The 25130-nt window shown below is 38.4% G+C and overlaps 1 protein-coding gene across 1 annotated transcript in view; it reads right to left on the bottom strand.

Moving 5' to 3' along the window:
- The window catches only part of LOC140243096 (uncharacterized), a 205940-nt gene that overhangs the window by 109426 nt on the left and 71384 nt on the right, over nucleotides 1–25130 (bottom strand). Inside the window, exon 7 of the mRNA XM_072322829.1 lies at nucleotides 4920–5022. Within this exon, the coding sequence (XP_072178930.1) occupies nucleotides 4920–5022 (103 nt within the window). The remainder of the gene's footprint in view (nucleotides 1–4919; nucleotides 5023–25130) is intronic.

Below are 25130 nucleotides of genomic sequence, written 5' to 3'. Positions count from 1 at the left end.
TTTTTTTTCAATCCACTGCCTGCAGACGTCTCAAACGTGACTCGCCGCTCGCTCGTAAAAAGCCGTCCGCGAACAGAAGTCAAGGAAGTGTTACATTTGATTGGATTGAAACGGACGAGAATGAACATAAAATCCCTACCCTCAACTTTTACCAATGTGACATGAAACAATAATCAAAGCTTGCAATAATTATTGAATGGCAGAATTACCCTTCACCATTACCACAACCGAGGACAAATTCATGCACACTAACAATAATCACACAACACTTTGTAACAAGTAAAATCCTTTATATGACGCCTGACTTGGAAATCGGCTAGATGTAATATCAGTAGCTCATATACCCAAATAACTTCAAATTTTAGGAACTTTCCCCATTTATAGTTTAGCGTTGAGTTGACATGACAATCAATGACTTATCCATGAACCCAGTTCCCCCTGTAGAAGCTTTGGGTCAACCTCTAGTGCTAGTTGTATACTACTGTATCATTAGACATCATTGGGTTTGTCTCTGACACTGCATGTACATTTTTCATCCGGTTCCATGGTTTAATGTTGAGTAGGGCTTTCCTTGAAAGTTCAGTCTTACAGATTAGGTGTTGTGTGGGCACACGCCATAATAATAATAATAAAAAAACAAACAAACAAGTAATCATGGAAGTTTAAGTCTTCGAAGATGACATATGGTGTGTGAACCTAATGGTTGCTGCTAGGTTTAACTGGTTAGGGAGAGAGCTTAAATCTGGGGTCAAGCAATGGGACTTAAGTGTTCATTTTTCTCTAGCTAGATGAGATAAAAGAGCTAGACACCAGTAGAACTCGAAAGCCATACTATTGTAATGTGTAGAGATCAACAATCTCTATACCTCCAATGCATCTAAAACTTGGATCTTCATACAGGAAAATGTTCCAACTTTCCCTCCCCACCCTTAGTGGAGCAGGGCACCTTCACACGGTCTCTCCAATCTGTCACTAAGGTCCACCTCATGCAACGCATGCACCCCCAGCAAAATTCAAGTTCTTGGTCTGTCTGTCCACTGGGGGAGTGAGGGGCACGTATACCATACTTCCTAGGGAGTTGAAGCAGCACACATAAACAGCAGTGTTGATATGCATGCATCGACAAAAGGGATACTGCTAAAGCGAAGGTAAAAAGGTGGTACAGTCAAGGCGCATCAGAGAGATCACTACGGTCAAGACTAAAATGCAGCCTTTACTTACAATAATCTTGCAAGGCAACTGACTGTCCAGTTGAAATGGTCCATGGTCAGGCACATCGTTACCACATAAACTTGATATTTTAGACAAAAGTGAGAAGTAGTCTCTGCCAAAGCACTGACCTATTAATTCCCTCAGATCCATGGTTAGACTATGCATCAACACACACAAGCACTTCACATCATTCTGCTGTGTCACATAAAGCTGGGTCTGCTTCAGCAGCTAGTAAAGAGACTACTCACAAATTTTGAATATATCCAATTTGAACAACAAGTTTATAAACAAATTTGATATACATGACACTGTAAAAGTGGAAATTTTCGCGGTGTTAAAATTTTCGCGCATTTCGCGCAACCAAAAACTAGCGCGAAAATAAATGCATGCGAATATTGTTGCCTGCCATATGTTCCTGTAGTTGAGGATTTGATTCCGCGTAATAAAAACATGCGACCCTCTTCTTACCCCGCTGACTTACCCCGCTGAGCGCGAAAAATTAGTATCGAAATATCCACTTTTACAGTATCATATTAAGAGACAATCACTTTCTCTTTTTAATGAGTGATCTACTACAAGTTCAGTCATTTACAACATAAAAGGGACACAACATGTGATCTTTCACCAAATTATTCAAACACTACTATTAGAATAAAATTCTTTTCAAAAACAAGATTTCAAAAACGTAAGAAGTATTCTGAAGAATCACTGATTTCTAGCATGTAACTACGAAAGATCTCCTGGTGGCATTGTGGGTAAGAAGGTGAAATCTCCTAGCTGACCATTAGAAAGTGTATCACTTTTATTGATGCATTCGCTCTGGGAGAAACACTGCCCAGGCCGAAGAACTTTCACCAAATACTAAATATGTCAGTCATGCGAGTACAGACAGTCTACAGGGGGTATCAGTGCGGGTGAACTTGAACTACTTCCAAGACCAGGAGTGGACTCGGAATAAGGTCAAGACCCCAGAGGGAGTGGCAAGTGTAGGCTGGAGAGTGACCGATCTCTGCCTCAGATCGAGAACTCAGCCAGTGAAGGGCCGTTCTTCTGCCGAAGAGACATGGAAATGCTTGCTGTATGGGCAAGGTGGTTTGATGGTCGAGTGTCTGCCCAAGATACTGATGGTTCCCGGTTCAAATCCTGTCTGTTTCCATTCATTGTCACTGCTGTGCATCAAAATGCATACCCCTAAAACACACACTCAACTTCGATAGCACAATGCCATAAGTGAAAGTAATGTAGAAAAGGCACATAGGATGCGAACTTATATGTTCCACTAATCAGGACCTTAACAAGTTGAGGACAAGTCCCGAGTATACTCGGGCAAGTGTCTGTGGGAAATGCGTGTTGTAGCAAAATCAAACCGTTCTCAACGGGTTAACATCCCTTCATGTTGAAGATCCCCTTGTATACTCCAGTGAAGAACTGTGAGAAAACCTTATGTGATAATGCATATGTGTCAAGGCCAAGAATATTGGGAAATATCATGGAGTGCCCGAGGCAAAGAAATCAGTCACACAAAAGAAATAAAAAAGAATTAAGGGACAGAAAACTATGGAGAAAAGGATCATTTTAAGTATGTAGTCATCAAACATTGTTCCATATTTCATGAGGAGTTCCTCTGGCTGCATCCTCACCAGCCTCGTGGGCTTCAGTCTTCCATGGACTCATATTAGGGTGATAGGCAGATGAGATGGGTGAATAAATGGATGAATGAATGAATGAATGAATGAATGAAAGGGTGGATGGATGGATAGATGGATGGATGGATGGATGGATGAATACAGGCCATTAGCATCTCATCAATCATTTTAATTAAATCCTCTGAGGCATGTAGGGGGTTTGACTGCACATCATCATCGTTAAATAGAAAACATATACTTTTCATATGCCTGCAGATCCATCAACTTTTGCTCTTAAATGTACACAGATGCATTTAAAAAGAATGTGTGAAGTAAGCTTGTAATAACACAATTTCAGTTGGGTAATGATTAAAATGCAAAATACTATCCAAAAAGGTTCACTGGAAATATTACAATTGATCATCTCGTAACATTTTCCCTGCCCACTACTGAATGAGGAGGCTGTTTCAGGAATAGTGCAATATGTATGCGACTGTAATTATTACAAACTTTTGATCTCAAAATGATGGCAAATACTGTCAGCCAGACAAGTTTGCTTGTTTGTTTGTTTGTTTGTTTAGTGTTTTTAGACCCTTTCAATGTATAGCAAGCAAATTCCACTTGGTGGAAGATGAATTTTGAGCCCGTCCGAGAAATGTCTTTTGACGTAAACTGTATTATCTGTATCTCCCTACACCAGTGGTCTGAACCTAGCCACAAAAGTAATAGATCATCTGTGTGCAGCAACCATTCAAGGAATATCCCGAAATGTGACATTTCACTATCGATATTGGACAGATTAGCCAGCCCATTGCAGAGAAATCCAGAGCACATGATTCTGAAAATTGGTGAGAGTAGATGGCCCAATGAGAATGAATGACATAATTTCTACCCAACAATCAACCACTACCAGTCTGATATCACAATGTCATCACAAGATTACAGGGAATTCAATTTCCTGTTTGGAACTGAAAAAAAAAAAAAACACAAACTGTCTCTGAAAATCCTCACAATGCAGCTGGAAATCACTTTTTCCTTTGTTTATTTGTGCTACTACATGGAATTCATTGCAGTGATAAAAACAACAAAGTAAAGAAAAAAAAAAACTCATATACTCTGTATGGAAACTTGCTCCAGCACAGAGAAAGCCTTATAGGTAATTGCTGACATCAAGGAAAAAGTCACACAAAATAACTTTATGTACATGGTATCTCCCTGTCAAAAAAAAAAAAAAAATATTGTAGTTCTTGTGAACCAAAGTACTAGGTCACCTCAATCCTGCAATCATAATCAGTGTGAACATTACTATCATTACAATTCTGATAATCACCAAACTGCGAAGAAAAACATATATAGTTACTGCCAAATTCTTCCACCACAGCTGTTATGATAAAGCTAATCTTCATTCATGTACCTATCAATATAATCATAAATACCATCACCATCACCACCAGCCTGCATCATCGTCATCATCATTACCATTATCATCACCATCACCATCACCACCATCACCATCACCATCACCACCACCACCATCACCATCACCATCACCATCACCATCACCATCACCACCACCATCACCACCACCACCACCACCATCACCATCACCACCACCATCACCATCACCATCACCAACACCACCACCACCACATCGCCATCGCCATCACCACCACCACCATCACCATCACCATCACCATCACCATCACTACCACCACCACCATCACCATCACCATCACCATCACCACCACCACCACATCACCATCGCCATCGCCACCACCACCACCACCACCATCACCATCACCATCACCACCACCATCACCACCACCATCACCACCACCATCACCACCACCATCACCACCACCACCACCACCACCACCACCACCACCATCACTACTACCACCGTCGGTTCCATCACAATAGCAATCAGCATCATCATCAACTTTTAATAAAAATCACCAAATGGGTCACAACTATCATAACTGTCATCAACCAGTGCAATCACTGTCATCATGGACCTAATCACTCTTATCATCACAAATATGATCTCAACTATCATCATCATCATAAAGATTGTCCACTTACTGGAAGTAGAATCAGGGAATCAAAGGAATGTCTTGCAGCACCGCGTAGCTCTTGGCACAGGTCGATGAACTCTTGGTTGTGTCCACGAAGGTAGTTTGTTAAACTGGGAGAAAACAACAAGGACAAAGCCAAATAAGTAATATAAATCGACGGGTCACCAAACCAAGTCAGACACCGCTTTATTCACTTGTATTCTAACAGGGCTAGTTTGGCTCACAACAAAGACTTGATTCCATCCTCTTGATCTCCTGACCTTAGCTTTTGCTCCACATTTATTCTTAATTCTTGTTTGACTTTTCTACAAAATCTATTTATTTCCCCTTTGTGTTCTTGAAACTTGCTACAGAAAAGAAAATTTATCAAGGGGGAGATCTTTACACAGATGGAGTTATGAAAAACTCTTTAAATGTAACACTACTTCCCTCATAAAGAGACGAGATGAACAATTCAGTGGCCAGGGGCATGATAACCAATATGATTGGCCATCACTCTGTGTGAACTCCCTCTTTGTCCATAAAGTCATGCCGTTGACAAGTTCAATAACAGATACTCAAGCATTAGCTTGATTTCAACCACTATTTTTTCTAGGATATTTCTGTAAAATCACACACAATCAACTGTAAAAATGATGGTCATTACCATACTTCAGAGTCCTTTTTCTTTTAAAGTCCAATACTTGTAAAAAAATACCATGAAGAAAACAGTTAATGTAAATGTGAATTCCCTTACATCTCTCTGTAATATATAGGTGTACCAAGATGAACTTTTGATGAATTATACACAAACATTTACATACTAGCCTGAATCTAAATGAAATCATAATATATATCATTTCAATAATGATGAAATTCTTATTTCATAGCTGAACATATCATTATATATATTTGCAGAATTTCAACATGGATATCCACCATGACTTCTCATGTTTCCAGCATGCCTCACAAGTTTAACATTTTGAAATAGAGGATTGTCCTTGTACAACTTGTTTTGGGATTTGTTCTGAAGTGAAAAAAAAATAAATAATAAATAAACAAACAAAAAATTGATCATTACCCCCCTTGTTCAGATGCAAGCCAGTTTATACCAAAACTTGATAAAGAAACGATGTATAAAAAATCACTGCATAGTCGACAGACCATTCAGACACTAATTTCAACCGTTCTGGAAAACGTCGTATAGATGTGCAGTTTCCCACTGCGCATGCTGTTATGGTCACGAGTGACAGCTATGGGCCACCTTTAGTGTGCGCTCCCATTAAGCCCCGCCCAGTTATACCGTTCTATGGTTGCCATACATTCAGACACACAATGGACACGATGGAATGCTGATTCGTTATCAAGTTTTAGTTTGAAACGATGCTCTGACCGTCGTTTCACCATGCATCGTTTCGTTATTGTACGTCTTTTGTTAGTCAGTGTTCAGACGTATAAATTCATGGTATTACTATACCGTTTTGGTATAGCTATACCGTTCTAGTATAACTTTTTTGTGTGTCTGAACACCCTGTACTTCACGATAAATTGATATTGTAGTAAAAACTCAAACAATAATATTCAATATTCTACACTGCACAGAAATAGGTCACCTTCCTGATGTCCCCTCTCTCTCTTTTCATTCAGCATATTTTTTTCTTTCCCATCTTTTGTTATGACAGACAAACCTAGGCACTATCTAGCTGCTTTCCACGAAAGGGTTCACGAACTTCATATTTGGGTCAAACCATACAAATACGATGTGTACAGTGACAATATTTTCAAAGCCAGGTTGGTTCTTCGTGCCAGCCCAGTCATAATTCACAGACCATCAACACTAACTACTCTTAGCCTTATTTGACAACAACACAGTTGCAGAAGAAGGGCGGGGAGCACGTCACGTCAGCATTTGCATAGATAACTCTCTCATCACCATCGTTACGGGAGCGGCATGATTGGAATCTGGGATGTCAAGAGGGGGAATAACCCCGGAGAAAGTGGTCAAGGTTTTAAGGAGTGACCCTAATAGCTCTGACCCTCAACTTGTCACCACCAAAGATGAGGCGAAAAATCTAGTTCCTCGCTAGTGACAGGGAGTTTTTATGGACCCCAAATCAAAACGAGATTGAAGACTCGCTCTTCTGACAGTTGTGGTGCTCTGACAAATGGACAATGAAATTAATCTCCTCTGCTTGGAACTGACAGAACATCAGATCCTGGGAGATAATCTTTTGAGGAAAAATTCCTTTATCTCATCAAATCTTTTCACACACCATCTAAATTTTTCGCCATTTCTATTTTTACAGGAAAATTCCAAACCAATGAGAAAGTTAATCTGAAAGAGAGCTGTCATGCTGAAGATGAATTATGAGATCAGTGAGGATCTAAAATACTGATATATATAAGCAGTTAGAGGTGAGTGTATCACTGATTTTGGAATGTATCTCATGGCCGTCAACCTCCTTTGTTACAAGATTATGACATGCCTTCAGAAATGTTCCTCATTTGACAAGAACAAAGAGCACATGATCACAAATATGTTTCTGTTATGCTAATTCTTATGAAGGGGTGAATCTCTTTAAGAGTGCACATTCCATTCCATCTTCAAGTTTGTTCCAACATACATGATAAAATAATGCAAATAGAATGGTTAAAGAAGTCATCAAAATCAATCATGAAATGAGAAAGCTAACGGACGTTGAAGTTACACGTTTTCATGAAATAGTGATATCAGTTGCTACAATACATACAATGAAATGATGTGATTATGTATTAATACACTTTCCTATTGAATCTTATTTTTGTACATGATTTCAATAAGCAACTATTAATGTGCATGATGCACCTGATATCACATCAAAGAGACCAAATATTTCCCCACACTTGTATACTCTCCTGCAGACTGACCTCTTAACATCATTGTATAGTTTTTGGCTAATGTGCCATAACATTTTCATAATCTTGCCAGGAAATGATATTCCACTCATCTGAACTTCATGGTTTATGCTTCACAGAAATTGCACAGCAAGTAGACACTGCAAGGCAGAGTGACCTACAAGGAAGTATTCCCTATGTGTGTCTTTCGCTGTTGATCCAGTTCTAACTCAACCTGCTGGAGCTGTAATTGCCATTATCTGAAATTTATGGATTTGATAATAGAAACGGTCATTTATTTCCCTACGCTCTAGTTTGGCCGATCTGATTTCGTATCCCGATTCTTTGGCTGTTGCAAATAGAACTAGGGGAGGTGAATCTTTGTACAGTCCGTGGCAACTTGTTGGCAACTTCGGGAGGTGATTTTTTTTTTTATGAAACAGTCGATGGAGCTTCTAATAAAAAGAGAATGTTGGCATCATTTCAAAAACGCAGAGCTCACAGCTAACATGAGAAATGTACAGATATCATCTCGAGCGCTCCCCTGGGCCCACGACCGGGAGCTGTCACTGTCAGACATTGTTTAGAGATTTCAAATTACACGGTAACAGGCATCCATGTTTTTCGGCCAGGCGGCATGACACAAACATCCGCTGTAACCTTGGGAGGAGGACTCTGCACACACACAATCCAACCAGCATTCGCAGCAGGCAAATGTGTTCCTCTCTAATCGGGCATTCACGCACTGGAACAGGATCATCAGAAAGAGAAAGGGATTTCCACAAAACAAAAGGCTCTTGGGAGCAGCCAAAAGTTCCACTTGCTAGGGCTACTCCCTCCCTATCAGCCAGAGGGCTTTTTTTCCCTCTTACAGCACCATCAGCGTCTGTTCAAGACCTGTAACTTCCAGCAGGATGGGGGAAAGGAAGGGAAAAGAATGATTGTTTTACACTGCCTTTTTTTTCCCTTCTTTTTTTTTTTCTTGTAATTCCTTGATTTTTCCCATTTCATGTGATTTGTTTATCGTTTTCCTGATGTGTTGTTATGAATATTAAAAATCAATAAAAAATCAATAAAAAAGATTTAAATGTTGAAGAATTGCTTCAAAAGAAAAAAGATATAGGCCTAATGTAAAGCAAGATATTCTTGTGCTATGAATTTTTCGCAAATCGGAGCCGACAGCCTTCTTCACGTCATGAAGTGTTTCTGAATTGCCACTGGCATTCAACGCATAGTGTAGGCAAGAACTTTCGTGTGCATTTTAATTTTGGGAATCTTGGCTCTTGCAAAATTTTTGAAATTGGCATGCAGGCAAACATTTCTGGTTTACAGTATGTGATACTGCCATTTTTCTTGGGGGATGGAATGGGAGGGGTTTTTTTTTGTACTGCTACTGATCTAAAAAAAAAAAAAAAAAATACTTGGTGAGATTACAAAGAAGTATCATTTTTATAGGAAACATAACACAAAAAAATGACCACACAATAAAAACTTTATAAGGTATACTAGAAGAAAACCTTTTTTTTTTCCCCATAACATGGCATCCGATGTTGTCTTTAGAGTTTTTAAAATGACACTACCTGGCCATTTCATGATGGGATAAAATGTGTCATGACATTTTGTCATCCCAGGGCCATTCAAGTGTTCCTAGCCACCTTTAGCAGCATCCCAAAGTATAAACCACATAGCCACACCCTCAGGAGGTTGGGGAAATAAATGAAGTCCCCAAGCTTTTGCTTATTTTCATGACTTTTTTTCTTCTTATACCTCCCCCCCCCCCAAATGTCTTATTTTCACTTCTTTTTTCTTTAGTCCAAGGAGCAAGGACCAGGGCAAGGTTTGTTGTCGTCAGATCCTACAAAAACCAAACAAATCCAAGCGAAACATCAATACACAGAACAGGACACTAAAAGATGTTCAAAGGAAAAAAAGAAGAGTTCTGCATTCAGGATTCTGAATATTGTTTTTTTCTCCAGTCTATTCTCTTTTTTTCTTTTTTTTTTTCTTTTTCCTCATATTTCCCAGCTTCTTGTATTGTCTTTGGATTGATGAACCAATACAAGGGTGCTCTGGTTTGGTTTGATTTGTTTTTGTTATCGTTGTTGCAGTTGATCAGCTTTGTTTTTGTTTTAACTACTGGCGTACAACTCAGGATTTACTGTTTTAAACCTGTTCTGGACTGGTGATTTTGTGAGCTCACTTATAACAGCAATAAATCACAGCATTTAGTGGATTATACACATATCGATACAGAGTAAGAAAAACAGAAAATCAAATGACAGAAGAAATGACATCAATTGCAGAAACTGGACTCTCAAAGTTCTTAACAAATACATGAGTGTGGGAGATATTGTAAAAAAACAAACAAAACAAAAACAAAACAAAAACAAAAAAACACCAAACTTTGATATCAACTGCAAAAGCTGGACTTTTAAAACTCTCAAATAATAAGACTGTGGAAGAGGTACAGTAGAAACCTTGTTATCGATTACAAAAGCTTTTATAACTCTTAAATACATGACTGTAGAAGATATTGTAAGAAAGGAACTTTGCTAAAAACTAAAAAATACTAAATCATCTTATTTTAGCATCAATACTTATATTGCTTTCATTCTTTTTCCACAATTCTATCTCCATATTGACCATGTTTTCATCAGAAGACTGAAATACATGATGGAGCTCTACGATGACGTATTCAGCTTTCACACGGGGTTGGCTTTTGAAAAGTTTGCTTACACTGATAGAAAATAATGTCATGGTTCCAGAGGTTGATTATGAGGTCTTTATTGTTTGCTATTGTCGAAAACTGTGTATACAATCAAAACACAAACACACATAAACAAACACACATAAACACACCCACACACACACACACACACACACTGTTGCAAACATAAGCACACATAAGCACAGATGCAAACACACACACCCACACAAACAAATGATTGTATTAGAGCAAGTTTATGTTGTGTTGATCTTCAAGAAAAAAAAAAATAATATTCTATTTGATGGCTGAAATAGCAGTCATACCTTGCTTGACATTATTCATCAGAATAATGAAAATGCAATATGGAGATACTATTCATTAGCCATACATACGTCACACAGATTAGAGAGGAGAGACAAGTGTGAAAGTAGTAAGAGTGATTATGAGTCATTGACAAACACTCTCTCATTGTTTTCATACTAAAAATGATTTATGTATTCTTTCATAAACAGATAACAATGTGATGTACCTTTGAAAGGAACACAAACATCAAAGTAAGATGAAATGTGATGTGTCATCATGTTCAATACCAAAAAGTCAGAAATCATAAAAGGAAGAAAAATGTGCATAAAGACTTTGGAAATACAACCTTTACATTTTTTCTTAACTTCTAATTTTGTGTTTTTCTTTGATATTTTCCTTGCAATAAAGTAGGCCTATTACATATCAATTTAAAGCTTGGCATCTAGCAAATTCATATTTGACAAAAGTAAAAAAAAAAATAATAATAATAATAATTTTCCTGACATTATATGGCTTTTGTGGCGACACATCACAGATATATATATCTGTGACATATATATAAAATACTAAAAAAAAATAAAATTTGAAGTTGCTTTAGCATAAGAGAGTGATTCCTGATTGATGGAAAATGATAAATTTGGGGTAATACATGTACTGAGAGAAATGAAATGAAAGCAATTTATCAAGTGATGCAACTTCTCAAATTGATAACGACAAAATATAAAGTATGTAGTTACATCTCAGACTCTGTGTGAGTGTGTTTGTGTGTGTGTGTGTGTGTTTATGAAGCCAAAGTTGTATTCATATTTGTTTCTTCGTGTAAGTACGGACAAAATGAAGAAATTGCTTCCCGGAATGACCCCCTTGAATCATCCTCTTTCCCATTCAAAGTATTCTATCAGACAAGATTTTATAAACATAACTTCCAAAAATGGGTGTGATTTCTGTGGCTTGATGACAGCCACCTTCCATGACCCAGACAAGCACCACGAACAAAAGGGGGAATAATAATGTGCTGTCATTTTTCGGGAAGAGGTCTTTTTATCTTGCATCCAACACTCTTGTTTCCTTCGCATGACCGCATCGCGGCCTCGCACAACCAGGGAAGGAGGGGAGCCGAGGAAGAGAAAACTGAGAATTTCAGCACAGAACAAAATTCCCCTTCAAGTACATGTAGTTTAGTCTTTTTCTTCCTTCTTTCTCTCTTTCAAGTGTACCCCCCCCCCTTTTGCCCTTGCCACCTGGTGAGTTCACTGTAAGTTCAAGAAAAGAGAGAAAAAAAAAGCATCAGCCTTGAATTTGAGAGTCTTGTAAGACTTGCAATATCATGTTTACTAGGTGTGCGTGTTTATTGTTATTCATTTCTACATTGTTTTGTCCCCCCCCCAAAAAAAAAATGTTATTCAAAATTACAAACCATAAAAGAATGAAACGGTGATAATAATGATGAATAACAGCAACAGCAGCAATAATGGGCAATTACAATAATATTGATAGTACTATTAGCAGTAGTAGCAATGATGACAATCATAAAGATGATGATAATAATAATGATGAATCAGTGATGAGAATAATAATCATTATGTTTATTCAAAAAAAATTACCACGACATATCAATGTTTAATTCACAGATGTGAACTACGCAGCAAGTATCTACTGGACTGGACTTCTATCAAAAAAAAACAACAAACAAACAAACAAACAAAAAACCACAAAAACCACAAAATTTCCCTTGGGATAAAGCTGATCCACGCTCCTGCTTATCAGCCAGCAGTCCAGAGTCTGAAAGTAAGACTACTCATCACTGTGAAATTCACCCGTGCCATGTTCACTCATGGTGTGCTGTATCTTGACGAGGATGTGGAGTTTCCTGTTATGATACGCAAAATGCTGCTGATAGTGCCGAAATCCAGCACCAGCCGAGAAAGATTTTATGGTTTAAGTCAATTACTCTTGTTGCGTGACCACATAGAGTCTTCTTACTTGATAGTTGCTTGGAGTTATGGTATATAAAAACTATTTCCATATCCATATCTATCTATAAACACAAAAAGATAAAATGTAGATTCATAAACATTTGTATACATTCAAATCCTTTTTCTTTTTGGTTGTAAAGGACAGAGAAAAAATAGAGGAGAAATATGTAGTAGTTTGTCCTATGTCTATAACCAAATATGTCAGATAACTGCTAATATGCTTTAATCGTAAGCTTGCTATTTAGAACCCCCCCCCCCAAAAAAAAAAAATGGTTCTATCTTGACATGTCCATGTATCAATAAGGAACGAAAGAAGCAGTCATATGTATGCTTTGGTGATTTGTAGCTGAAAAATATGCTAACTGATTTATGGAAATGAAAAGCAAAGACAAAAATAGCATGTCTGTCTTGTATTCACCCATTTCTAGTACATAAAATGATCCTTTCATCTTCAGGCACACTGACTAATACCTTACGAAATAAAAGAAGAAACATGAAATTAGAGGACTTTTCTCATTTTTCCACAAAATACCCATAGGAAAGAAATTTCAGATAATGATTTGATATCAGTAATCCCGATGTAATAATCATGTCATCAATGAATGGAGAGGGGGTAGGATGCTAAGGATGCCTAGGGGAGATTTGCAACTTCTGCTCACTATAACAAAACAGGCAACAGTCGATTCAAGAGACGTGGTATAAAGAACTAATAAAGATGAATATCATAGATAAGACGTCTATGAAAGCACAATTCTGATCTGACCTACAGCCAAAACATGATTCATTCAATAATTGACAACTAAAATGTTATCCGAGATGACTTTAAGATTTAGAGGGAGATAAGATAGAGAGAGAGAGATGTTTGTTTTTGCTGCTGTAGTAATGCCAGTCATCCACCAAGGATGTTGATTCTTTCAATTCCTTCCCATGATATAATGAATTATTTCCTAGGGGTTGGACGGCAATGCCAATGCGGAAAATCCGATCAGCTTCCAGCTTTCTCAGCGGATTGTGCTTGAACGAGAGAGAGAGAGAAATAGATAGAGCAAAAAAGAGATAGAGAGATAGAGAAAGAGAGATAGAGAAAGAGATAGAGATATATAGGGAGAGAGAGATAGAGTGAAAAAGAGATATAGAGATAGAGGGAGAGATAGATAGAAAGAGAGAGAGGGAGAGAGAGAGAGAGAGAGAGTGAGGAGGAAGAATAAAATCATGTTTGTCTGCCTTCCCATGCTTGTGTCGGGATCGATTTCACTATCAGAAGTCAATACCGGATCTATCTGTCTACTTGATACATTTAATTGATTTAAAATGGCACACTTGATGTCTGGAGTAGCAAAAACAATCATTTCCGCTTGCTTTTAAAAGAAGAAAAAATAAAACAAAACAAAACACGATTCTGCCCTTTATATTTGCAAATGCAAGTCCATGATATCTCCCTAAAATTCATGGCAGGTTTAATTTCATTCATAATTTTTTAGTTCCTAATGAAATGACTATGTAAAAATCTTCAAATTATTTTTCTCTGTACAGTCTTTAGAGACCTATTAAACTTTCTTGAAATATAATATGTTTGACTAGTACTAAATGTAATATATAAAGTGAAACATTACATTCATTTAGCTTTGTCATTGAATAATACAGATGAAACTGAATCAAACAATGTGAATCATGTCCATTACCACAGGGGATGTTGGCACAGAGGGGATGTTTGTTGGGTCACATAGCAACAGAAACCTAGCAACTCTACCACACAAGCCATCCAGTTTCTAATACATCAAATATGCAGCTTATCTAACATGTAGTGCCACCTTATTTGGCATCAAAATATCACACATTTGCACATAGTGCAAAGTGCAAACAATGCACCCCTATATCATCTTTGCAAATTAAAGTATCCATTTCTTACCTACCTTCTATAATTTCAGTCATGAGCAGCATCCTATGTTAGAATCAGCAAAATTTATCAGATAGACGATAGTCCGGACCACTCGTACCACCACAAATTGTGTGTTTGCATGAAGTGCCATGTGAGGTTTCTACGAGCCAATTGCATTTCAACCATCTCATCTGATTGTGGACAATTCGCACTGGAACAAAACCTTTAAATCAGGCAATAATTGCCAACATCATTAGTTCATCAATACGAAATGAATACCAGCATAAACATTCTACGAAGTTTATGGGGAATACACCCCGCGTTCACATTGGTCCCCGCGACGCGGGGACAGCCACAAGAGATCTTATCTATTTTACGACTGACCGTTCACACTGGTATCTCATCTGTCCCCGAGCTGCGGGGGCATTTTGGGGCTTGGAGCGAGCTCTGCCACTTGAAACCAGGCATAGCGCATGCGCACATTTGATGACCACAGCTGGACGCTATCAATTTCTCCCCAAGGTCACTCTCCCCTCCAAATCTTGTCCCCGTACCCGACTTGCTTCGCGGGGACGAGGGGACAAGTCCCAGCGAGCGTTCACATTATGGTTTTTGAGGAGAAAGTCCCACAGCTCGGGACTTTCCCCGCGTCGCGGGGACCAATGTGAACGCGGGGATAGTCTACATGGGTCGCAGCAGTAACTGTTTTCAAGTTGGAGTCATATCAGATTCCAAAGAGGGGTCAGCGACCTTGGCATAAATTTGGACTATCATCAGGCCATAAAATGGATAAGTCAAGCCAAAAGTATCATGTTGCAATAACTCTTTAATATTTCTTGCAGACATCTTAATCATAACAGAGGCCCATATTTACAGACCTTTTCTTCTCCTGGTATTTTCAATTTTTCTGAAATAATTCATTGATGCGTGTTTGATACTGTCAAATATAAAGCCTATTGTACACATCTTTGTATGTATAGGCATTGATTTGTGTTATAGTGGTCAACATCTGTAATCACCCTATTTTCTTAGATCATTTAAAAGAAACTTCATTAGTTTTGATAACTTGACTGTTACAACACTGTAACCACTGTTTCCATTTCTTCTATTACCGTTGCTACTTACTACTTCTACTACTACTACTATTACTACTACTACTACTACTACTACTACTACTACTACTACTACTACTACTACTACTACTACTACTACTACTACTACTACTACCACTACTACTACTACTACTACCACTACTACTACTACTACTACTACTACTACTACTACTACTACCACTACTACTACCACTACTACTACTACTACTACCACTACTACTACTACTACTATTACTACTACTACTACTACTACTACTACTACTACCACTACTACTACTACTACTACTACTACTACTACTACCACTACTACTACTACTACTACTACTACTATTACTACTACTACTACTACTACTACTAATAATAATAATAATACTGATGATAATGCTGTGAAAACCCTCTCACTTCTTTGCAGATGGTATCAATTTTGAAGGAGATAACAGGGGTTGATCTGATTTTTTCTTATCTGCACTGATTGAAAAAGTATAGCAATTTCTCCATCACAGGCTTCAGATTTGGACCTAGCTATATATGAAGGGTTTAATTGCAAAAACTGATACATCCATTTTCATCCATTTGAAATATTTGGGATTAAATTTACTGAACGACAAAGAAAATAATCAAGATATATGTGATCATTTAAATACCTTACAAAATACTGGTTTTATTATGAGTGCAGCATCATTGAAAGGATTTTATTTTCTCTATTTGATGATGACCTTACTTTAAAGGGTGTGTACAGTTCTGGTCGAGGTGAGGATTTAGCTTTTAACGTTTTGAGAGATATTCAGAAACCACTCTATGAGATGTCAAAGAGCATGCACTTCTAAGGGGTATCAAAAGTTTATTCGATGAAAATCGGTTTTGAAATGGCTGAGATATCCAAAAACAAGGTGAAACAAAGAGATCCTAATAAAGTTGTGGCATGTCGCCTTTTATTATTAGCACTTTTTTGGATATCTCAGCCATCTGAAAACCAATTTTCATCAAATAAATGTTAAATCCTTCTTAAAATTACATTCTCTTTCATATTTCATAAGAGGCTTTTCATTATCTCACTTAGGAATGTTCAAAACATGAATCCCCACCTCAACCAGTACTGTACAGTCCCTTTAAAGGGATCGTACAGTTTTGGTTGAGACCTAATTTCAGATTTCTAACATTTTTGGTGATACAATGAGAAACCTCTTATGAAATATGAAAGAGCATGTAATTTTGAGAAGGATTCAACGTTTATTTGATGAAAATTGGTTTTCAAATGACTGAGATATCCAAAAAAAGTGACATTAATAAGAGGCGACAGGCCACACTTTTATTAGGATCTCTTTGTTTCACCTTGTTTTTGGATATCTCAGCCATTTCAAAACCGATTTTCATCAAATAAACTTTTGATACCCCTTAGAATTGCATGCTCTTTGACATCTCATAAGGTGGTTTCTGAATATCTCGCAAAACATTAAAAGCTAAGTCTTCACCTCAGCCAGAACTGTACACACCCTTTAAACTAGAAATGTCACTACGGCGACTGGTGTATGCCTCCGCCATAATACATGGTTCTCCTAATAGGTCTATAGTACAATGTCTTGACAATGTGTGATGACAGTTTCACACAATTGGCAAAATATTAAAATGACAGGTTTGCCACAAATGTGCTGAATGTTCACTTTCCTAGAACTAGGTTCAATTGGATGAATGATTAAAACGTCAGAGTGCAGGTATTTGGGGGAACTGATGATTTTCACTTGACTTTTGACCCTTTTACAAGTTTATGCATTGAGTAATTTTCAAGGTATTGAGAAAAAGTATAATTTCAGTATCAAATGGTAAAATAGTATTATCGAAACCTGGCCTTTGACCTTTGACCCCACAGTTCCAAAGAGAATCACTGTTAGGTAGAATATGCATAAATATGTAAGTTTCATGACAATACCTTGAGTTATTTTTGAGATATGGAGGAAAAAGTACAATTTAGCACTTTCACTTGACCTTTGACCTTTGACCTTTTGGCAAGAAACTTCCCACAGAATATATATTGGGTTATACATGCATACATCAAGTTTTAAAAAAATCCTTCAGGCATTGCAAAAATATAAGGAAAGTAGTTATATTTTGAGGAGTTGACCTTGACCTTTGACCCCTGACCTTTGACCCATGACCCCCAACTTCCCTAGATAATCACTGCCCATCGGTACAAGCATATATACTAAGTTCCATGAAGATACCTTGAACCATTTGCGAGATATGGAGAAAAACATGAAATTTCAATTTTTTTTTCACAAAATAACCTGTGACCTTTGACCTTTGACCCTGTGACCCTAAAATCCACACAAAGTATCATCCCCCAAGGATATACCCTCATACCAAGTTTGATGTAAAACCACCACACGGTTCTTGAGATATCGACAAAAACAAAACGGGACGTACGTACGGACGTACGGACGGAAGGACGGACGGACGACCCGAAAACTTAATGCCTCCGGCCACTTCGTTGGCGGAGGCATAAAAACTGAAAATGGTTTTTATGGGATTTTACATTTAAACTCTTCATGTACTTCTTCCCAACTGCCTCAGCTCAGTTGCTTTCCTTGATATAAATCACCAGACAAGCAATGGTGCATGGGAGGCACTTGACACAAGACAGTAATTTACTTCTTACTTGTTATCTCTCACTTCTAGGATATTACATAAATCACCCACCATAAAACAATAGTGAATTACTAAGACTGGTGCCGACAATAACTATTGATCAACAAAGAGGTTCCCTATGATAGCAAAAATAAAGAACCATAAGAACGATAATGAAATACTGAACTGACCTGTGTATGTCAATTATCACTTTCATATCATATGCATGTACACTGTATATTTGGGAGTGTGAGTGTGTGTGTGTGTGTGTGCGGTAAATCTGTCTGTCTGTGTCTGTATGTGTGTTCTGTGCATGTGTGTAATTTTTGTTCTATTTTCTCTTTCCAAGCCAAACTGGAGAAGCCTGTCTACCTGGCACCTCACTTAAAAAACTTCCGGAGAGTAAGGGGTCATCTCAAAATGGCAGGAGGACCATTTTACCGCAAGGGATGATCCAGGTCGTCCAACAGAAAGGGCAACCCAAAGGAGTTTCAGACTTGTAAAAGAACGCATTTCTAATCATGTTTCTGACCTTTTGGGGTTTTTTTTTCAAAGCCTACACAGTTATTGACTGTTTAGATGGGGAAAAATGATTCTGCATGTAGCATGCCATATACAAAAGCTGCATCACAAACTCCAGCCTGTCAATCACAAACAAAACTCCTCACACCTGTTTAATACATGTAATAGTTTATGCCTATGAGCATGCACCCTGGTACATGCGATTACTAATGATGTTAGGCTAAGCTTTCACCTTCTTCTCTATCATGTTGTTGTAGGTTAAACTGTTCAAGTCACATATATGTACTCCAAGAATGAAGAAGTAAAACTTGATTGGCAAACAACTTCAGAACATAACTGGGCAAAAACAATAATATAAGAAACCTGTTTTCGGGAGAATCGGTCCCATGTAATTGTAGACGGGCATGAAGTACTGTAAAACAATATTTTCGCAGCATGAAATTTTCGCGAATTGGAGACGACGGCCTTTTTTGCGGCATGAAAGTTTCGCGAGTTGCCTTTAACATTCAATGCGTATAGTGTAGACAAGAACTTACATGTGCATTTTAATTTCGCGAATCTTGGCTCTTGCAAAATTTGTGAAATTAAAATGCACACGAACATTCCTCATTTTACAGTATATTTCTTAGCCATTTGAAAAAGAAGTCTGAACACATTTACAAGCCAGTCTGGAACCCCTCTTTATCTCAAGACCTGATTTTTTAAATGCAGCTAGAGTAACTCGAAAGGGAAGGTGTGAGGCATGCATTTAACTTTTGGTTGCCGAAAAGAGCGCAGGTGATGATGAATGCCTCCATGCAAGTGTTCTGCCCCCAAACTAAGGCGTTGAATGTACCACTTAGGTCTGATCCTGTCTGGGGGTGTATCTCCGTTTTAAAGGTAGAATCCTCAATTTGCACCGACAACTCTTCTTGGAAACATTAATGAGGGGAAGAATGCAAAAAAAAAAAAAACAACAGCAAGATTAGTGTTGATGTATTTGTAAATTTGAAATCCTGCTTTGGGCTCCTCATATGCTCAGACACTTGCCCCATGCTGTACAATTTCCATGTCACCAGTAAGTTTAGTCTTAATTTAGCATATGGTAGCTTTAATTGGAGCGATAACCCATAGCTCAGTTGAAACTACCCAGCTTTTGCAGCACCTGCCCATTGTATTACTATGAGACCTATAGTAATAGTATTCTGGTTAAACAGGTGTATTTCATTTGCCAATACAAGAAATTTGCTATTCTAAAAACCTAAAAATCATTCTCTTCACAGAAATATCATTCCACGTAAAGATTTCCAAATGGCAGCTGCTATCTTTCAAAAAATAAGTGCTCCTTTGCAGAACATAGCAGCCTGGAGTTTCCAACAACTGTAGGTTCAATCTAGTTTTAGGTAGCAGCTCTCCACTGTGAAATTTGCTCACAACTTTGATTTTGAACAACTCCGTGGCCAGTTCGTCATAAGGCAACAAACTGAAAAAAACCTACAGCATCAAAGAATTACAAAATTATCAAAAGAAACACTGTCATATTACAGAATACAGACTGAGCTTACATGGAGCTGATCTTGGGGCGTCTCGACATTTTATAATATACATATCTAATACGAAAAAAAAAAAACAACAACCAAAGAATGACATCAACTGGAAAAAGAATGGAATGACAATTATAAATGCAAGTCAACAAAACAAAACAATGGAGGGAAGTCAAGATCAGGTAGAGTAAGTCTAAAGTTGTGCCATTTTCATCGGCTAACATCAGCTAAATCTGTTGTTCTGCACCTCTCTGAACACTTTCAGTAATGAACGGCTAAGAAGCAAGACAAAGCAAAGCACAACAAAAGCATACATGTATCTACCTGCACCCCCATCTCTCCCCTTTCTCCCCCCCCCCCCCCCAATTTTCGCCTCATTTTTCACCCACTAATGGTGCGCCTCCTTCCTTTAGGTTCTTTTTGAGATTTAACTCCGTTTTTCGAGCCCACAGCTGGGTTGGAATGTTCTCACTAATCGTGCCTTTTAGGCGTGTTTAACAAGGTCATAATTCAGCTGTCAGGAGCCAGAGACCATAAAAGCCATCTCTGGACGCACCCTAATAACTGCTCATGTTTCTCAGAGAAAAAGAAAAAAAAATCCTACGACGCCACGGATCAAGTTTCAGCTCAAGCACGCAATAATGATACACTCTGAAGAACCTCTACTTCACGTTGCAGATTTGTCGATCTCTTCTTTGTAATACTGGGATTTTTCTTTCCTTTGCGAAGGACAGAACTGCTGTTTTATCACTGCATTTTCCTTAAATACTACAAGTCATCCTTTAAAGTTCAATTCCACTCTTCAGATTATCTACTCCCATCACTTTTTTCCCCCTATTTACTACCCTATTTTGATGAAACTTTTTTCATTACGGATTTAACTGTATTTATTTAGAGTCTACTATAATCATGGAGTGATATTTTCCTTTAATTTGAAAGAGAGATGCTTTATATACATTCAAGGAAAACCATGCAAAAACAATGAAAGAGAATGAAATGAGATGAAAGTGTGAGCAATGTATTACTTTCTTTGACACTCTATCATCTACGTATGATATGAGAAGGAACTTGGGTGGGATAACATGGGGAAAATCACATCTGTGACAAGAAAAATGGTAGATTTCATAAAACTCAAATTTATATATACAGTAATCACAGTTTCACATGTTTTCATGATAGCACTGTTATTTGAACTCTCAACTACAAATGCAGTAAGGGAAGATAATGTCATTGCCAAATAAGTTTCACTTTGATCTTCAGACAATTTTTCACTGAATTCCTTTGCGGGCTTTGACACAGAATTAGTAAAACAAAAAAACAACAACAACAAACTTACTTTTCCTTTTCACACCAATAATTATGGTGTTGGGATAAGTATGGGATAGGCTCTATAATAGGCCCGTTCACAAACAACGAAAATCGAAATTTCAATCGCGATCCAAATTTCGATTTTTTTTTTCGACCGTTCATACACAGGGAAAAATCGCACTTCGCAGCAAGGAAAGAACGATCAGTGGCCAAACTGCGCATGCGCGAATCTTGCATGACCGAAGACTGACCCCGCCGCAGTCCCAATAGAGTTTCGCACGCGCTACGAACGATGGGATTAAAAATACCGATTTCCGAATCTCGATCGCGCTCACACACACGACGCTTGGCAAAATAATCGCGATTATTCTGAAAAATCGCACTAATAGTGCGAGTTGGATCGCGATAAGGATCGCGGTAATTAGTGAAATTTTTCTGTCCACACTGGAAAAAATTTCGAAATTTTGATCGCGATAAGAAAATCGATTTTTAAATCGCACTTTTTCCCTTGTGTGTGAACGGGCCTATTGTGTAAAACAACGGTAATGATATTTTTTGAAAAAAGGGTTGTAGTATAGGGTGTATAGCTGAATCATCCAAAACCTGATTTTTAATAACATGTTTGTGCACAAACCAATGGGAGTATTGTGTTTATGACATCATTATCTTTGCTAGTTTGCAGACGTGGTTACGACCAACACCACTTTTTGGTGCAAACATGTCAGAATTAACAACTTCCTTAGTCTAATTCAAATTTGCATGGGACTTAGATCTATACCATACCATTTGTCTGATTCTACTCTCTTGATATCAAAGTTAACTTGAACATGGGTTGGAAATGCACTAGTAGGGAAATGGGGTGAGAAGCAGGGGTGCCTTGTGGGTATAAAAACCAAAAAGGTATTGATGTGCTGTCTGATATCAGGGGGGTGTTTCATTAACGTCTGTCAGTGCTGACAACTTGAATCACCATAGTAACCGTCAGTGACCAGAGCATCTCAGCCAATCAAAACCGAGGATTTTGCTGAAAATTGTCAGCGATGACAAACGTTGATAGCGATGACAAACGTTGATGAAACACCCGCCAGAAGCCACTCTTCTTCCCATTTCTTATGGGTAAAGAGAGGATTTAGAGCAAAAAGTGAACAGATACTGGTCCTGCAGATATGACAGCATGACCTTCTTACACTGAATCACATTACATTATGCGTGAGTGTGGTTTTCCAAACGAACACACACTGCATGGTTTCATAAGAAGAGGGCAGTGATGGGCTGAGAGAGGAGAGATACGGACCAACGTGGTGAACTCCACGGCACCACCCCAGAGGGCTTGGGTTCTTCTTTCGGGGCGCATCCCCGCTACCCTCCAAGCCCCAGATGTGAGTCTCCTACATCTAATTGGATAATTTGGGAGATTATACTGATTTTATACGGCCGAGGCAGCTAAGAAACCAATCAATCATCACCGTCCATATTTTTTGCTCTCCGCTGTGGCATACTCGCTCCTATACGGTTGATGCGGACAATTTTGGTCCCGAAAACGAGCAAAGGATAAAAATTGTACTACCAAGGGAGTTACCTGAAATTATGTCAGATCAAAGGGTCAGAAATGAGTTAGTTGGTTCCATTCGTCTGCTCTCAAACACACACACACACACATACACACACACATACATGCACATATTATCATGAACACAATATGTCCTTGTTATTGCTGTTGCAGTTACAGGAAACTTTTGTTCAATGCTTTTACAGGGGGAAAAAAATTACAAAAGATGTTATGTTTTATGATGATCATATATTCAGACAGGGAATAAGGATGTGACAGTTAAAAGAGATATAGAGGAGAAACTGATCATAGATCTCCTCTTATTTGAAATTCTCTTTATATTTTCTTTACATCATCGTCTTACTTTAACATCACAAAATTGTTGAAAGCTTCTTAAATCGGCACATGGATTTAACCAAAATTTTAAAGATTCATTACTCTTGTATGGACTGTCTGATTTTTGTCAAACTTCACCAATGTGTACTACTAATATTCCTGCATTTACTCAATCCACATCCATATTATATTTAATGGCACCCCCCCCCCCCCCCTTGTGCTTCGACGGGAAGAATCTTTAGCCAAAGAAGACAATCCTTGAATTTCCACAGGTGCTGCTAAATTGATCTGTGATATAACAGCAAGCGGGGCAATTTTAAAGTCCCATTCCATGGACCGGCTCCTCAGCTCAGGTGTTAGGAGGGGATGGCCATGGGTAGAAGAGGGTGCAAAAGAAGAAAGGAGAAAACAGAAAAGTTCTTTCTTTTTTACTACTAAAAACGCGGCAAAAATAATATGAATGAATCAAAAAAAATATGAGGCCCTCAGACCCGTGGATTTCCACGGGTGCTGCTAGTAATCATATATTTCGGGATAAATCCTCCTTTAAACAATCATCTACACTAGCACTGTTAGGTTTCTCTGTTTTGTTTTCTTTTTCTGTATTTTTCCTCCTCCCCCTTTCAGCTTTCAGACTTGTTAGTCTCATGACTCGTGTAGGAATGTCGAAGAGCAATTGTGTCAACCTCGTAAGATCTGTCAGCCCCGTTAGCAGACTAATCATTAGAGCCCTGGTTCCACAGCGACTGCCAAAAGATGCTGCCTAGAGGATGATGATGAAGTAGATTGTTAGACGGCAATTTGCGAACATCTCCCGGTTTTGGCGGCTTTATGGAGGCGGGGCCTGCTCCCAAGGTCATCCCCCGCCAGGGTTCGACCCCCGTGACAGATGATGCTAAGTGATGCCCTCTCTTCATGAATGTTGCCGGGGTAAGGGTAAGCAAGAGACAGTGGTGGGGGGGGGGGGGGGGGGCGGGGAGGAGCACTCTCCCAGGGGATCATTTCATAACCCTATGATGCGTTTACCCTGGGTGTCCGTTTCAAGCACAACATTTTACCCCAGATGTTTTCGTCTCCTCTGGGTTGTCTTCCATTACCGCGAAATATCACATCTTCCCTTGTCGCTTTCACATTCCACAAACCCTTCAGAAATGCCACACAAGTCATTCCATGCAGCATTGCTTACTATAAGATCTGACACTACTTGGAGTTCAATGACACACATTGTGACAGGGCCATGTCGGCAGATTTCTAGCATGTGGTCATTTGACAAGCAGAAGGGTGTAACTGCCAGTGATTTCTTTTTTTTTCCCCAAAAATCCCTTTTTTCTTCCTTCTGCTCCTTAGGTATCTTCTGTTCCTTTACTTCTGAAAAAAATTGCTTTCATCAAAATGGGCAACTGTTCATTTTCATATTAAAAAAAGTTGGATAAAGTTATCAGCTGAGAATCAACTCAATTTACATTTTAACCCATTGTTGACTCTAACCTGACACTGTGAAATCTGTTTTTATAATGTGATACATTAG

This window comes from Diadema setosum, chromosome 19 (genome assembly GCF_964275005.1).
Source record: "Diadema setosum chromosome 19, eeDiaSeto1, whole genome shotgun sequence".
NCBI classification, from domain to species: domain Eukaryota; kingdom Metazoa; phylum Echinodermata; class Echinoidea; order Diadematoida; family Diadematidae; genus Diadema; species Diadema setosum.
The sequence above is the reverse complement of the archived record's forward strand: the minus strand, read 5'-3'. Positions and strand labels throughout refer to the sequence as shown.